This window comes from Elgaria multicarinata, chromosome 1, assembly GCF_023053635.1.
Source record: "Elgaria multicarinata webbii isolate HBS135686 ecotype San Diego chromosome 1, rElgMul1.1.pri, whole genome shotgun sequence".
In the NCBI taxonomy this organism is placed as follows: Eukaryota; Metazoa; Chordata; class Lepidosauria; order Squamata; family Anguidae; genus Elgaria; species Elgaria multicarinata.
In genome coordinates, this window is record NC_086171.1 from 158,528,999 (window position 1) to 158,546,652 (window position 17,654).

General features: G+C 41.8%; 1 protein-coding gene across 3 annotated transcripts in view; it reads right to left on the minus strand.

Annotated features, from left to right (window-relative positions):
* LOC134408431 (copine-5) overlaps nt 1-17,654 on the minus strand; it is a 157,752-nt gene that overhangs the window by 19,102 nt on the left and 120,996 nt on the right. For all 3 annotated transcript variants that reach the window (XM_063140715.1, XM_063140706.1, XM_063140723.1), the window contains 2 exons: nt 7,789-7,842; nt 5,709-5,770 (listed from right to left, as the gene is read on the minus strand). In XM_063140715.1, coding sequence (XP_062996785.1) covers nt 5,709-5,770; nt 7,789-7,842 — 116 coding nt within the window. The remainder of the gene's footprint in view (nt 1-5,708; nt 5,771-7,788; nt 7,843-17,654) is intronic.

Sequence of the window (17,654 nt, forward strand, 5' to 3'; positions counted from 1 at the left end):
TGCCTGCAGACATTTCTCTGGCAGCCTTCTCAGAGGAGATTCCAAGCCTGTCATCTCCTACCCTTAGTCAATACCAATTGCTCCCATGACAGACCCTTCCGTCAGATGTCATGCAAGCATCCTAATGAAGGAACGCGGCTGTCAAGGGAAGATAACATTTCAAGTGCTGGTTAGATAGGCAGAGACAAGACCAGGGAGAAAGAGCTTTTTGTTTTGCTTCTGCTCTGAGATTCATCAGGGTAATAGAACCAGCACAGGGTGGGCAAGGACCCTTCTCTAGAGGAGGAATGAAAGCACTTGAGCTTCAGCAGTTGTGTGAAACTGGGACACTATAGAACTCTGTACGTGATTCTTCGATTAGTGGTTTCTGAATGGAAATAAACAATGATAAAAAAAATGGGACCACAAAATGTCAGAGTCTCACAGCAGATAGAATGAAAATAACACTGAGAGTATTGAAAGAGCCACCGACACTTAAAGGCTGTAGTCAGATTGTCTGGGGGGTCCACAAGAGAGGGCTCCCAAGGAAGGCTAGCTCTGTTATTCTCAGCATGTTACTGGGCCAACAGTATGCTATTGATTGATTTGGGCAGTATCCAATGGTAGTCCTACATACACTAGGGTCTACTCTGTGCAGGAGTGCCATTGAATACTGCCCTTTGGTTTGTTCTGATTTGATTTGTACCCTGCCTTTCCACTGGGAAAATGGTGCTCAAGGCAGCTAAAGTGATGCTCAAGGTGGTTAGTTGCACTCCTTGCAAGGTCAGCCATTATTTGCATGATAAAGTTGAGCTAGGGTGACCATATGGAAAGGAGGACAAGGATCTTTAACAATTGTATAAAAAAGGGAATTTCAGCAGGTGTCATTTGGACCCATGCAGCACCTGGTGAAATGCCCTCTTCATCACAACAGTTAAAACTGCAGGAGCCCTGTCCTCTTTTGTATATGGTCACTCTACAAAAGTGGGCAAGGCTCCTGCAGACTTCGGTATGCAGAGGTATACGAACTCTAAGCCTGGAGGTTCCACAGAGCAATCCTGACTAATAGCCATTGTTAGACTGATGGACCTCTTGTGTTGTTATCGATGACCAAAGATATAAACCTGAAAAAACAAATGCAGAAATGCCATAAGAAAAAAGAAATCTTTGCCTCACTGGCTAATTGCTCTCCAGGATCCAGCCAGAGACCCAGTGTGAAAAAAACCAATCAAGCTGAGTAGAGGAGTCCTGCTGTTAAGCCACTTTATCACCACCAAGTGGGAGGACAGATGACTCATTGAGAGGAGAGGAATACTTAACAAGATATTAAGCTGAAGCATAATTAAACTCTTGTCTTAAGATGATGTTTAGGGAGTTTTGGCCCATACTAAGGTGATAAGAGGCAACCCATTAAGGCTGATGCTGGAGGAGAATTTCCCATCCTTTCTCCCTATCCCCACGAATGTCCCCTCTCCAATGTTGAATGGGCGGATTGAGAGTGTGGCATCAGCGGAGTAGGGGAGGCTCCAGATATGCCCTATCCAAAGCTCTCCCAGCCCTACCCCATCATGCCCCCAACACTGAGGGAAATGTAGGTGAGCCTCAGAGGTGCTATCAATGTTTCCCTCCCATGCGGGGTGGGGTTGAGAAAAAAAATGATGCTCCCTCACTTCTGCCCTGCCGGTAGGAGCCTTATTATTATTATTATTATTATTATTATTATTATTATTATTATTATTATTATTATTATTAATTTATATAGCACCATCAGTGTACATGGTGCTGTACAGAGTAAAACAATAAAATAGCAAAACCCTGCCACATAGGCTTACATTCTAATAAAATCATAATAAAACAATAAGAAGGGGAAGAGAATGCACCAAACAGGCACAGGGTAGAGTAAAACTAACAGTATAAAAGTCAGATCAAAATCAAGTTTTAAAAGCTTTAGAAAAAAGAAAAGTTTTTAGCTGAGCTTTAAAAACTGCGATTGAACTTGTAGTTTGCAAATGTTCTGGAAGAGCGTTCCAGGCGTAAGGGGCAGCGGAAGAAAATGGACGAAGCCGAGCAAGGGAAGTAGTTTCTTACCTTGGGCAGGTAAGAAACATGGCATCAGAGGAGCGAAGAGCACGAGCGGGGCAATAGTATGAGATAAGAGAGGAAAGTTAGGAAGGAGCTAGACTGTGAAAAGCTTTGTATGTCAACAGGAGAAGTTTATATTGGATTCTGAGGTGAATTGGAAGCCAATGAAGAGATTTCAGAAGTGGAGTAACATGGTCAAAGCGGCGAGCCAAGAAGATGATCTTAGCAGCAGAGTGGTGAACAGAAACCAATGAACTGATGTGAGAAGAACATCAGTTCTTCTGATGTGAGAAGAACAAGGCCAGTGAGAAGAAGGTTGCAGTAGTCCAACCGAGAAATAACCAATGCATGAACAAGAGTCTTGGCAGAAGAGACAGACAAAAATGATAGAATCCTGGCAATATTATACAGGAAAAAAATGACAGGATTTAGCTACTGCCTCAATATGAGGAATAAAGGTGTCTTAGGAAATGTCAGAGTGTTCCAACCTCGGAGCGTTCCAAATAAACAATAGGACACCCTGCCCGTTTGTTATCTGGGAAAGGTAATGTAATTCTCACCTTCAAGAGAAGAGAAAGCCAGGCTATGCAATCCAAGGGACTTCACTTGCCAAGGAACAAATCAAGCCGTCTTTGTTACCGAATAAACCAAAGAGATCTCTGTAACCTTTCTGCGTTTTAATCGAACCTAAGTCTTGTTCTTTTAGGAGTCCTTCTGACAAGTTAATAATGGGCTAACAACCTGATTGTTGTTAAGTGCTCCGAATGGACTTCTATTGATTTCTTGTTGCTCAGTAGCAGTAAATTGGTTCTTGACGGACTCTTTTGTGAATGGACACTGTTGTGCTCTTGAACATGGGAATGCTGGGCCAGGATGGCTGGAATGTAGGTGATGCCAAAACATGTTTGCCCACATTAGAAAGTGAGGAGCGTCATGCCCAGTGCCTAATTTCTCCATAAATGCCATGGCTCAGTTCTGGTCAGAAATGATCATATATATATACAAATAGTGATTTCAATTCTCCAAGTGACTTTCCTTATGTAGCCAAACCAGCAATATCTACACAAAGGGGGAGATATTAAGAGTCTTGTGGAACCCCAAAGTTTCGCAGAAGTACAAAAAATTTTTTGGAAGAAAATCCAATCTGGATCCAAAACACAATATGTTTAGCTAAGAGAGGCTCTATCGGGCAGCATCTCTCCCAGGTTTCAGACAGGTCTTTTCTTTGCCCTACCAGGAGGTACCATAAAATGAAGCTGGGACTTCCTGCATGCAAAGCAAGTGCTCTACCACTGAACTGAGGTGATAGGGAATGAAACCATTGTTGTATACTCCTATACCTCCTTATATAACAGCAGCACAAACGTTTAGCTGGCTTTCAGTTACATTTATATCCCACCTTTTCCTCCAAGGTGTCCAAAGTGGCATACATGCCTCTCCATTTCAAGGTTGCCCAATGAATCTTATTCACTACACAGAGCTCCTTGGACAGGGGTGTGTGTGCATGTGTGTGTGATAAAAATGTAATAAATAAATAAAATACAACTTAACAGACACATAGATATTTTTTTTGAGTGGGGCTGCTGAGTAATCTATCTATCTATCTATCTATCTATCTATCTATCTATCTATCTATCTATCTATCTATCTTCTGTGCTGTCTTGTGGCATTTCAAAGTCGTAGATTTGGTGGCTCTGGAAATCTCACTGTTAAGCACAACAGATTACTGCTGATTTATGTCTACGATCTGCTGTACCTTTTCTGACCAGTCCTAGCACAAATCCCCAGTCACACTGACAGAAGATGAAATTCATCTTGGGCCAGGATGAGAAATATTTCCCACCTAAGAAGGATGATAACATTTGAACCAGAAGGTTTAGACTGTGAGAGTGTTCTCAAAATAGGACAGCTCAAGCTGCCACACAGCTAAAATATGGCAGTCACAGGCAGAATGGAACAAGCAGCTACTGTTTCAGCACTATATCATTAGCCAGTTTCTCTGATCATTGAAAGCTTCATGGTATTGTCTAAACCACAGCCCTCTTCCTCCAGTCCCACAAAGGCACATCTGTATGAAGTAATAAAGAAGACATTGACTATCACTTTAAGCCAGGAATCCTGGTTTATTAAGCCATGATGTGAATGCAGTATGTTTACTCCTGCTTTGCTCTTCCCATCACGAAAGCGGGGAAACATATCAGGAACAGATAATTTTGTGTGATGTCAGAATACAGGATTATGGTTAAGTGTGTCCAAACAAGCCAGAATTCATATGCCAACAACAATTCCTGGTTTAAAGCTGGCATATGATTCTGGCTTGTTTAACGTAATCCGAGATGTCACTCAAAGCTATTCCTTCTTGGTTTGTTTACCTGCTTCTGCGAAGGGAGAAGCAAATAGGGAATGATTTATTAAGCTAGGCTGTTTGGCTTAGAGCGACATGTGAACACAGCTATTATTTAGGAATGCAGGCACTAAGCTACAACAGAAGAGTGAGGAGATTTGATGGCAAATGTAGAGGCATTAATTCCCCTTTGATTTTCTTTATCGAAGATGAAGAATGTATCTTCTTGATACCCACTCACTATACCTTTATCTACTGTTGATACTGTAGATGTTGAAGAACATGTTACAGGGACGTCAGTAAGATTTTTAAAAGAGATTCATGCTGAAACATTGGGGGGAAATTCAATGTATTTTGAATTTACATGTTGAAATCATCACCTCAGTCTATATTTTGAATTTCTTTGTCACATGCTTTAATTTGGATGGTAAGAGTTTCAGTAAAAAAACACATCATTTGGGATACCTAAATATATATTTTTTGTGCCCTTGAGCATCAAATATTTCAACGAAATACATTTGTGTAATATCTGAGCTCTTCTTCCTGAGAAAGAACCAAGCTTTATCAATGATTTCTAGAGTAATTTGCTAAATATTCCTATTCAACCTGCAGCCAAAACACTTTTGGGTTGGGGATTTCAGTTTGCACATATAAAATTCACATCTAAAAATTCAAACCCTGTGTTTTGAAAATCTGTTGGATTTTATAATGACATCACAGATTCTGATTGAGCCAAAAAGTAATGTGTAGGGTTTTGTCTGCAAATGGTCTTAAATCCTACCAGTAGACCACCTGGGAGAACTCTAAATACCACAAAGAGATTCCCCTAGAGCAGCTTTCCCTAAACTGGTGCTCTCCAGATGTGTTGCACTATAACTCTCATCGTCCCCAGCCAGCATGATCATTGGCTATGCTGTTTGGTGGTGATGGGAGTTGTGGTGCAACACAACTAGAGGGCACCAGGTTGGAGAAGGCTGCCCTAGGGGAATCTCTTTGCGGTATTTAGAGTTCTCCCAGGTGGTCTACTGGTAGGATTAAGACCATTTAAGACCATAGATTTAAGAACTGTTGCGCAAAGGAGAGGGGGGATCCCCCCAAAATCAGGCAAAGGCAACTTCTGTGAGGGAAGCCCTTCCATCAATGGAAGGCAGATCCTGGATCCAACCACTGATCTTTCAGGGGGAGTATGATCCCATCCAAGAGAGGTGGCACTCTTAAATCTGAATCAGAAGGTCCACCCACCAACAGTATTTCCATCTTGTCTGGGTTAAGTTGCAGCTTGTTAAAAAGAGAGTCAACTTACCCTCCTTTGATGTAGTCTAGAAATGTGTGCTCCGATTCAGTGGCAAACGAGAGCAATGTCACCTCGAAAAGCAAGAAACGGGTACTGTCACACAGGGAATCATGAAGCAATTATTAGCAATATAGTGCGGCATCCTCCACAAGGCAGTAAAGGAATTTGGCTTCCATTGAGTCACCCAGTCACACTATTGATTCAACTAGCTCAAGATTGTCTACACTGACAAGCAGCAGCTCCCCAGGGTTATTTATTTATTTATTTATTTATTTATTTTACTAAACCATTTATATCCTGCCCTATATCACAAGGATCTCAGGGCAGCGTACAGATAAAAACCATACATATAAAATAGAACAATAAATATACAATTCTAAAACAAATTAAACCATTAATATGTTAAGTCCAGTATGAATTTTTAAAACAGTAAAAACCAATTACAACAAGACAGTGGCCCCGTTCAGACAACACACTAAACCATGCTGCTTAACCACAGGCTGGTGGATTTAGCCATCACAGGTTTTGTTAAAAAGCCATGTCTTATTCTGGCGTTGAAATGAAGCCATTGCCGGTGCCAGTCGGGCCTCCAGGGGGAGGGCATTCCACAGCCAGAGTGCCACAACAGAGAAAGCCCTCTCCCATGCCCGGCCATAGCGTATATCTCATATTGGTGGGGCACGGAGAAGGCTTCCTCCGACAGATCTCAGGTCTCAGACAGGTATATATAGGGAGAGGTGGTCCCTCAAGTATCGAGCTCCCAAGCCGTTTAGGGCTTTCCCAGTCATATCTACAGATGCTGGAGATGGAAACTGGGACCTTCTGTTTGCAAAGCAGGTGCTCTACCTTCGAGTTACACCCATCCCCTACGTATTAGGCTGTGCCACTTACTACCAATTCAATCACCTCCGCCTGGTTATAGTATTACAGGAGCAGAGAGGACGTGTGAACGAGGTATGCCATCATAGAGGCAGTTGTCTCATTCATTGAATATTAAGCAAAACCATCCTGATCTCTCCAGCAAGTGCATCAATAGCCTGCAGTGCAGACACTTTCCTTAATATTAAGAGAATTAATATTAATCTTGAATCATTAATTAAATATTAGGACATTAATCACTTGACTTGTGCCTTACAAGCAGACTGGAATGTTTTGTCGAGCTTAGCAGTAGGCTAATGGATGAAGGACTGAACCCCAAATGACTTTATTAGCCATTGATTTGGCCTGCATAGGTATAACACAACCGCAATGGCTGGGTTCACCCAACAAGCTAACCCACACTGGCCTGGCTCAGATAACACGCTAAACCATGCTGCTTAACCAAAAAACGGTTAAGGGAATGCATTCAGTGGCTGAGTGTGGTTGCTGTTGAACTGTTGTTTATCATGTTGTCTAAACACAGTGTATTTTTTTTCTGCAGGGTGGCTTGTTAACCATGCAGTGTAGCTTATTTCCTTGAACAAGCCACCTCGAGAACCCATGGTTTATTGTTGGGTTGTTCAGGGTAGTTAACCCTGCAGAAAATGTGCTGAATTCAGACAACATAACCCACAATCCAACAACAACCCACATAGTCTCTAGAGGTGAGGCGAAGGCTACTGCTCATCATGTGCTCTTGTTCACCACTCAATTGGCATCAATGTATGCAGCTTCTACTGCCCATAGGCTTCCTAGTGCTTTATTTGTTTGTTTTTAAGTCACAATCAGTTAGCCTGTAGTGCAGTTAGGTCATTTTAGAGTATTGATTTAACACTTGTGTGGGACCTCCACGCTTTAAAAGGTAACATGCCTTCTTTCAGTTACTTCAAAATATAGTAAGCCAGCCCTGCTGTGTTTGAGGGCCCTCCTGCTCAATCTGCCAAGTGGGACCCCAGGCTTCTGCCCCAACGTGCTGCCCTGACTGCAACTAGCACAGTTAGCAAACCAACAGGGCCAGGCCACTTAGAAACCAACTGGGTGGCAATTATATGACTCACTGAGAAAGGGCTTTGTCTCTTCTTGTTCAGCTTAAAGGCTTTTTGGGTTTTGGTTGTGTATCCCCCTCCCCACCCCCCTGATAACAAACAAAAGATAAAATAATGTTACTCACTGTTCCTGAGTTATTGTATTTCTTTTTCTTCATTTTCTTTTTGGGATTTACCACCTGAGAGAGGAAAGATTTTTTTTAAAAAAAAAGAGATGAAGGTGATGCGGAAAGGTTAGTGCAGGTATCTGCAGCCCACTGCAAGATGGCTGTGCAGTGTGTCATAGTAGCAGCAGTACTAATGGTATTTCTTTATATTAATTAGTGTGATCAATGCACATGATACTCTGCAGAGGGATATAAGGGTGGGGGAGGTGTGTCTCTGCCCCAAGGAGCTTATAATCTACATTTCAGCAGAAAGGAAAACAAAGGGTTAAGACAAGGGCTTCACAGAAAAACTGGGGTTTGAGAAGGAATTTGAGGGATTTACAGTCTCTCTCTGGTTCATCTTTGCAACTACTCTGTGAGTTGGCTCATTGTTATTCACATTCTACAACTGGGAAAGGAAGTTGAGAAACATGCTGGAACTCAAGGTCAACCAGTAAATCCAAGGCTGAGCTGGGATATGAAGCCAAGTCTCTTGGGATCCAAAATCTATTCTATCCAATGGATCTTTGTAGCTATGGTTAAGAATGGCAGAACAGACACTTTCTTTTTCTCATGTGTCAGATTTAAAATATGGGCTGCTTCAGCTGCTGTGTTGTAAATAAATGCACTATAACATTAAAATATACAATTTTATTTCCCGTCTCTGCTTTTTATCCCGTCAGGCACTCATTTCACACTTACTGTACCCCCCTCGACCTGTTTCTGTGTCATCTAATAGATTTATTTTATTCATTTTGTCATTTATATTTAAATTTTATTTGTTTAGTTGTTGTTTACAATATAGCACCCATTAACAAAAGCTCTTTCTGGGCAGTTCATAAAAAACATAAACTATAAAATGTAATAATACAGTAAAACATTATATAAACCCATAAGTTTAAAGAGAAAAACTTAAAGCAAAAACAAAGATAAAAACCAACAGCAGTGGAGTTTCTTTAAAAAAAAATCACTAATGAATTTTAAAAACTGAAGGGCTAAAAATCCTGGGGAAATCAAAAGGTGTTCACTTGGTGCCAAAAAAGAGCATAATGTAGATGCCAGGTGAGCCTCTCTTGGGAAGGCACACCACTGAAAAGGCCCTCTCCTTAGTAGTTACTCACTTCACCTCATTCAGTGGGGGTACCCAGAGAAGGGCCTCTGATGATGATCTTGGGGTCTGGGCAGGTATATTTGGAAGGAGGCAATCCTTCAATAACTTGGCTGTTTAGCAGGAGTTGATCAAATTCGCCAGCCCATTAGCCCATCAAATCTTGTACACTATGGCATCTGGCAAAATGCAACCTGTTGCCAGCACACAGTTGCAATGCTTGTGCATTTGGGGTTATTTATTTATTTATTTATTACATTTCTATACCGCCCAATAGCCGAAGCTGTCTGGGTGGTTCACAAAAATTAAAATCATAGTAAGTATGCTTTGTATGTATGCTTTGATTGCGCCTGGGTACAAATGATGGTATGAGATGCAGAATTCATCTTCCTAAGAAACACAGTTTTCATCTCTTCTTTTTTAAAATGAGAAAGTTTCTTGCCTGTGCGGTGGTGAAGATATGTTTGAAGTTTATAGGCGATGCCTGCTGAAATCTCAGGAGCCAGCAGTGTGACTGAATGAGATTTCCAGAGGTTGCAGATGGGGCAGAACAGCCTCCATAGCTCTTTGCCCCTCTTCAAGACTTGCAAAACCAGAATAAATTCCGCAAAATGGTAACAATTGCAAAGGAAACCATGAAAAAGTGTATATGTTTTAAATAAATAAATAATTGAATAAAGTATATTCAGGGTTGTAGAATTCAGATTTTCTTGATGAAGTGTTTGGATTTTCTGCATGGGGGCTTTTATTCCACCCACCCCACCGGCATACACACAGCCCAGGCTATGGTGACATAAGTTGTTGTGTTGCAACGGGAGGCAGCAAGCAGCCCTTTTGCCACCTTCTACACAGTGTTTTCTGGTGCTGCAGACCATCATCCCATTACTGTCACATGCTCTGATGTGAAACCGAGAATCCAAATGATCTGGGCGCTTCTTTCTATTCCAGATCTGAGACAAATTCTGTGATATAAGTGATGCAAATTCAAACATGAAACAGGGAATCATTCGACTGTAGTGTGAAACCATTGAAAATGCAAGGCAAACATTCTATGCATTATCATACTAAAGATCACTACAGCATACAGTTATGACCACATTTATCCACGTTCATCTTCTATCAAACAGAGAAACTGACAACCTTCATTATGCATTTCTTAACAAACCATTCTGGGCTACCATATTCAGTGGAGTTTCTTTCCTACAGTTACTATAAATGACAATAAAATTATCTCAGGACGTTTGCTATTATTATTACAAAAGCAACTAAAAGTTACAAAATACAAACACAAAATACAAGTCAAATTCCATGATGGGGTTCATTTGGAAAGGAATCAAAAATAAAACTGCCAATTACGTCAAGCCTTTATAGAAATCTATGGTGTACTTGGAATATTGTGTACAGTTCTGGTCACCACACTTCAAGAAAGGATGTTGTAGAGCTGGAAATTGGGGGCATGATCCAGAACTCCCAAACCCACGTTTGTGGGGAACAGGAAATCCAGAGACATGGCTGGGATGAAATGAAAAGGACGGAAAGGAAAGGGAAACTCAGTGCAGGAAATGCCTGCCTATGCTCTACCATCCTGTCATTCATCTCAAAGCTATACCAACAGCCGATCCACATGCCTGATCTCAAGCAGAGAGAAGGAGGGAATTTCCAGGATTTTCTTTCCACCCTTCAGGCACACCTTCACTCCAAGGTTCCCATGTTTTGGGTTGGTGGGCACTCTCAAAATGGCTACCATTGGAGGGAGTGGCTTGGCTTTTCATAAAATGGCTGCCATGGTAGACATGGCTAGTGACAAAACACTTTCTCCAAAAAGCAAACTAGTGAGAGTAAAGCAAAAGTAACTTGTTCAAGAATCTCAGTACATGGAGAGGTGGGCTCTGAGCTCCAAAAGACCAAAACACTCTTTTGAATATGAAATAGTGCTGGAGGTCAGCTCTTCACTTTCAGCATGCCATCCTCCCTGAAAATCTTAATAAAATCAAATTCAAAAGGGCCAGGAAGCTTAGTGGGCACCAAGAGAAGTGTCTGTGGGCACATTACTGCCCAGAGGCACCATTTTGGAGACCCCGGTGGGCTCTACTTATCTAAGTGTGCACAATCTAGATCATGAGATCTCAAAGGTGAACATAGGATAATTCATTGGCTGGACAGCATTTCAAGTCTTATGACTCCTAAGGACATAAGAAGACCCCTGCTGGATCAGACCAAAGGTCCATCTAGTCCAGCACTCTGTTCACACAGTGGCCAATCAGCTGTCAACCAGGGACCCACAAGCAGGACATGTCACAACAGCGTCCTCCCACCCATTTCCCCCAGCAATGCATAGGCTTACTGCTTCTGATTCTGCACTCTTCCTCAGGGACAATAGATTTTTTTTCCTTTCAAGGACAATCAAACAGTCCTAAGTTTAAAATGTGTTGGGCCAATGAAATATCTTTGGTGGAACATTGAGGTCTTCTTTTCTCATTCTTGATGCCCACCCATTTTTTGTTCTTAAATCTGTATCATGTCTATGGGGATTGTTTAAGGTTAATGTCTGAGCAATGCTGAAGTCAAAGGTGGCTAACCTACAGTGCAATCAGTGGGAAAGAGGCTATTCCCTTTTCTTCCTTACTGGCTAATACATGGGCGTAGAAGCTCAGGCCAAGGGGCCAAATCCAGCTTTCTGGGGTTCCCTAGAAGCCCAAACCCCTTTCCCTTGGCCTCACCCCCATTTTCCCCAACAGGTGGTTTCCTGTTTCCTCCCCCTTCTAAAAAGTTGATACATCTCTCCTAAGGCTTAGTTACTGGCAGTAATAGCTTTAAGCTAAAACATGCTGGTATTTTGTGTATTTTTGTGGGGCGGGTGGGCAGGCTTTGTCCTTTTGCCTTTAGCCCTCCCCATCTATGGAATACAGCCCTTGAGAGCTTCTCTGAAATGGAATTCATCCCTTGGGCTGGAACATGTTCAGTACCCATGGGCTCTTGGGTCAGAGATTTGCTTTGAATTATCGTACGTATCTAGTTGTCATTTCGCCGGTCAAGAAAGATGTGTTGGAGTACAGTCACCATCATCCCCAGCCAGCACAGCTGGGGATGCACATAATGGGCTACAGATGATGGGATGCAGTACAACGGAGTTGGAAAGCACCAGCTTGGTTGAGGCTGATATATGGCATGAAGAGAGAGAAGGAAAAGTAGCATTCACACAACACACTAACCTACAATCCAGGGTGGATAAAAATCAATGCTGTTTTTTATTTAATTCGGATGTTTTTGATTTAAATTGGATTTTTTTTAATAAAATGCTTTTTGAGGAAAAATCTATCTAAAGATAGTTTTCTATTTAAGATACATTATAGTCCAAAGGTTATTCATCATGAAATAAGGATTAGTTTTTAATTATGTAGCATGAGGCTGTTTAATTTTTTTGGCAAATGAATTCCATTAATCCATTCACAATGTCATGCTCTTCCAGAGGTTTCTGTAAGATTAGTTTTCTCCTTCCAATAAAGTACAGCAGAAAAGTTGTCCAAATATGAATGATTAACCTATTAAACTGGAGATAGTTCACCTCGCAAAAATTTCATAATTATCTATCTATGATGTGTTTCTAATAGTATAACCAAATCAGTGGGTTTTTTAATATATAACTATAAAACTAATCTGAAAAGTTGCTATTCCAAAATGAAACCTTCATCTGGTTGTAAATATGAAGATTATACCAGCAAGAATGAGTCTTTGGTAACTCTGAGTTGTGTAAAATATAGCGAGGAAGAGTGCACTTTTTGGGGGGAAGTCACATGATTAAATCGAGCCTTTCTGAGCAGTGATTTAAATTGTGATTCGTTGGTGTGTTGTCTGAACCCAGGACATTTTCTGCAGGGTGGCTTATTAACCATGCAGTATGGTTTGTTAACCACCCTGAACAACCCAATAACAAACCATGGGTTCTCAAGGCGGCTTGTTCTGGGGAAAAAAAGGCTATGCTGCCTGGCTAACAAGCCACCCTGTGGAAAACGTCCTGAGTTTGGGTAACACTCTAACCCATGGTTCAACAACAACCCACGCTCAACCACTGAGTGTGGATTACAGTGTTGTGTGATCCCAGCCAATGGTTCTTTCAGTGCTTGGATGAAAAAAGGCCTTTATTCTCCAATTTGTTTGCATCAGACTGCGTTATTTCAGTTCCCTTTTGTTGACATCTCCAAAGGTTCTTCTTCCCTATCCCCATAATGCTAAACAGATAGATTCCGCTTCCCAGGCAGTCAAATGTCTTTTACCTCAGTCTTTGGAAATTCATTTTGAAATTATATCCTCTACCTCACCCCCACCCCACGAGCTGTTGCCATTCACAATGTTCCCTTCTAAGAAGGCCTTGAGAATTCATCCAGAACAAAAGACATTAATGATTTACACCAACTTCACGAGAGCCTCTTTCCCTCCTCCTGGCCCGCTCCCATCTTTTCCTGCTGAGGGGGAAAGCGAGAGTAGCTGCTGGGATCCGAGAGTAGCTGCTGGGATCCGACTGTGTCTGAGTCAGGTCATTTATTTTAGAAACCGGCCTAGAACTGTCACGTTGGATAATATTAAAGCGGAGCTGCTGCACCCAACACATGCGGCGTGCAAAAAATGTTAGATAAATGGGAGGAAACCCAGGCATCGAAGCAAAGTGATGTGTACATTGTGTTGCTGGAACAATTCGTTTTTAGTTCCACCTGGGCTTTGCCATCTGCTTGTGCAGCCAGATCCTCTGCCTGAATAGCCAGTCCAATACTCAACCAACTCATCACCCTCACCAATGCCAAGTGCAACCTGGAATCAAAATGCTATGCAATTAAAGAGAGAGAGGAAAAAGCAGAACACCTCAGAATCCCCTCTTTCCCCACCTGAATTGTACTTTCACCCATGGTAAAATCAACCCAGCATAGAAACACACACAGGGCAATGAAGAACAAGGTGGAGGAACTCCTTTTGAAAGAACATGAGATAACATGTCATGGGGCAAAGTGAGGTGATCTAGCCACTATTACTGAACTAGCTACAAAGATGTGAGCTGCTGAAACACAAATAATCTAGGAAGGAATAGCAATTACCTTGTGCAATTACTTCCCAAGCTGATGTACAACACGATCACTTCTTTTACACAATGTCAAAACAAATTTATATTTTAGTGGATTTGGCATGTTGAATTGACTTTGAATGGTATCTTACGAGCACAGGAGCATAAATATTGCCTTGGTGGTCCATCTAGTCCAGTATTCTGTCTCTAAGAGCCATAGCAAGCCAGATGATTTTGGAAGCTCCCATGTAAGACATGAGAGAAATAGCCACCTGCTAATTTTTATTTTATTTTATTTTTTTGCCATCAGAGTCTGGTATTTAGAGGTATACTGCTTCTGAACATGGAGGCTTTAATTAATGGCTATGGCTATACTCATATGTCTAATCCAGACTTCCCAAAATGGTGCACTCCAGATGTGCAGGACTACAACTCTCAGTATCCCTAAACCAGCATGGCCATCAGCCATGTCTAATCTTAGTAAGAGAATTCAACAGAATGTTTCCACAAAAGTGGGAAGTAAGCAATGGGGTTCCTCCAAGGATCTGTATGAGGATTGATGCTGTTTAATTTATTCATGAATGATCTGGAATCACAGGGTGAGCAGTGAGGTTTCCAAGTTTGCAGAAGACACTAAATTATTCAGGCTGGTGAAAATGCCCCTGACTATGAAGACCCAAAAAGAATCTCTCCAAACTGGGTGAATAGGTAGCAAAATACATTCAATACATGTTAGTATAAAAATTATGCTCATCGGGAGGAAAAATCTTAGCCACATATACACTGATGGAGTGTGAACTAGTGGTGATTTCCCCTGAAAGAGATACAGAAGTTGTGATGGTCAGCTCAGTGAAAGTGGCAGCTTGGTGTGCTGCAACAAAAAGGGAAACGGCATACAGTATTCCGTGCTAGGGATGACCAGGAAATGGGTTTGAAATAGAACAGCCAGTATCATAATGCCTTTATAGAACTCAGTGGAAAGATTATAGATGGAATACTGTTCATAGTTCTCGTAGCCCCATTCCCAAAAGGAGCAAGTGCAGTCTAAATTTTGGGAATCTTTCAGGTTAGGAAAAGAGGGCTACGACAGAGGTTTATACAATTATACACAGTGTGAAGAAAACGGATACAGAGAAATGTATCCCCCTCATCTATAACAACACCTTCTCCAATATGAACCTTCCTGTGTTTTAAGTTCTTCTTTAGAGGCCCTGTTCTTGGTACTGTCATCTGAGGCAAGATGCTTGGTGGGTACATAAGAGACGGCCTTCTCGGTCGCTGCTCCCAGAATTTAAAACTCTCTGACAAGGAAGGCTGGCTTGTGACCCTCTCTAATATTCTTCCACTGCCAGGCAAAGAAGCTTTTATTCAGACAAGCCTTTGGCATATAAGCTGGTCTGTTGCTGAAAGTTTTCTTTTCTTTTTTAGTGGCTGGTGCTGTTTATTTTATTTCTTTTTTCCCCCTGTTGTGTTTTAAATTATGTTTTAATTTATTTCTTGCTATGCTATGTTTTATTATCATCATCATCATCATCATCATCATCATCATCACATCTGAGTCATACAGAGTATAGACATATTCTATACACGGTGCATAGTGCATAGATATACTGAATTCACTGACATAACCCGTGGGTTGTTTTTGGTTTGTTGGGCAATCTTTGTTTGTTGGGCGACCAACTATCTTTGCTGGTTTCAGATGTCACAACAAGGGGAAATTATGTAAATCTGGCTGAAATTGTGCAAACCAGGTCACTGGCTTAGAAGTGTTTAAAAAGGGATTAGAGACATTTATGGATAGGTCTATCAATGGCTGTTGGCCATGTCAGTTAAATGGAACCTCCATTTTCAGAGGTAGGATATCTCTGAAATCCCCAAATGCTGGGGACACACAATGGCGAATGGCATTCAAACCCTGCTTGTGGGCTTCGGCACTCTTCAAATACTTGATAAGTTGTCACACAGAGTGGGGCTAGGACACAGAATAATGTGCTCAAGTTACAGGAAGCCAGTTTCTGGCTGGCCATCAGGAAAAATGTCCTGTTAGAGCAGTATGACAATGGAAGCAGTGACCTAAGAAGATCATGGGCTCTCCCACCCTGGAGACATTCAAGAGGCAGCTGGATGGGTATGCTGTAGGGTGGATTCCTGCAACGAGCAGGGGTCTGGACTTGATGGCCTTATAGGCCCCTTCCAACTCTACTATTCTGTGATTCCCCAAAGCATCTGGCTGGCCACTGTTGGAAACAAGATGTTGGTCTAGCTGGATGTTTAGTCAGGCCAAGCAGGGCTCTTCTTATGTCATGTCATGTCATTTTCTAGAACACATTGCTATGTACTGGAGTGCCCTTCCCGAACCTGTGTCCTTCCAAATGTTTTTGCCTACAACTCCCATCAACCCTGACCATTGGCCATGCCAGCTGGAACTGAGGGGCATTGTAGGGCAAAATGGACCCAGGTGGGGGAAGGTAGTAATCTTTAAGGGCCATTTTAATAATGTATTATGCCATTTTTTCAAATGCCTTTTTGTTCTTTTGGTATTTGGAATGACAGACACTGTTACGCCATCACCCATTTATATTACTTTTCAATCAAAGAGGAACAATTCCTTCAAACTTTGATGTGGTATCTGTTAAAAACTGTGGCTCTCTCTAATCACTTTCAGTTGTTTGCTCTGCTAGCTATTACAGACAAATTGTGCAGAGTAAATGACAACTTGATAAATGGCCCCATGTTGGTTCCTGAAATTACAGGAGTTATTACAGTTTCTTCAAATAAATAATACAGGCGAGGTCTTGAAAGGTATAGTTTGAATAGCATTGATGCAAACTCAAAAGTCCAACTTGGAGTAAGTAGCAAGTTCTAGAATAAATGGAAAACAATGGATTGGCTCCAGATTTAGGCAGCTGAAGCTGGACTAGTGGAAATGGGCTTCCCTGTCCATTCCTCCCGGTGGCAATCCCTCCAGCCTCCTAAAAATGCTACACAGAGGGTCAGGGGACCCTGCTTAATGGGGTGAGCTGTGGTGTGGCAGCAGAGGGATCCTCCCAAATTGGCCAGAGACACCTCCCATGAGTAGAGCCCTTCTGTCCAGAGAAGGGTAGATCCTGGATCCAACCCAATAACTGTCCAATGAGGAAAGCTGGAAAATCTCAAATGCTACCAGAAGCAGCAAAATCGCCATGTCATGTGCCAGGAAGAAATATGTGCAACATGACAAGATAGAGACATTACTGATTAACTCAGCTCATATTACAAAATATGGACACCTGATGTCTGAAGCAGACCAACTGACTGCATATGTCAGCTTTCCCCAACCTGGTGCCCCCTTGATGTATTATACTACAATGCCCATCATCCTTAGGCAACATGGAGTTATAGTCCAACACATCTGGAGGACACCACTTGGGGAAGGCTGACATATAAGAACTGTTCCAAACTGAAATGGGTGAATGTATCCGAGTTTATCTCTACTCTTGCTTCCTAATACAAATGAATTCACTGCAAGGAGACATATGTGCTACCGATCCTTCCTATCTAGGCAGAGGCAATTAACTCCATGAATAGATAAGGTTACTTCATGTACTTTAGATATCAGCTGACAAAAGAACTTAAATTGTCTACTAAATTGAAGCCAAAAGGAAAAGCCACAGTGGATTCATTTGAGGCATCGTAAGTGCCTCC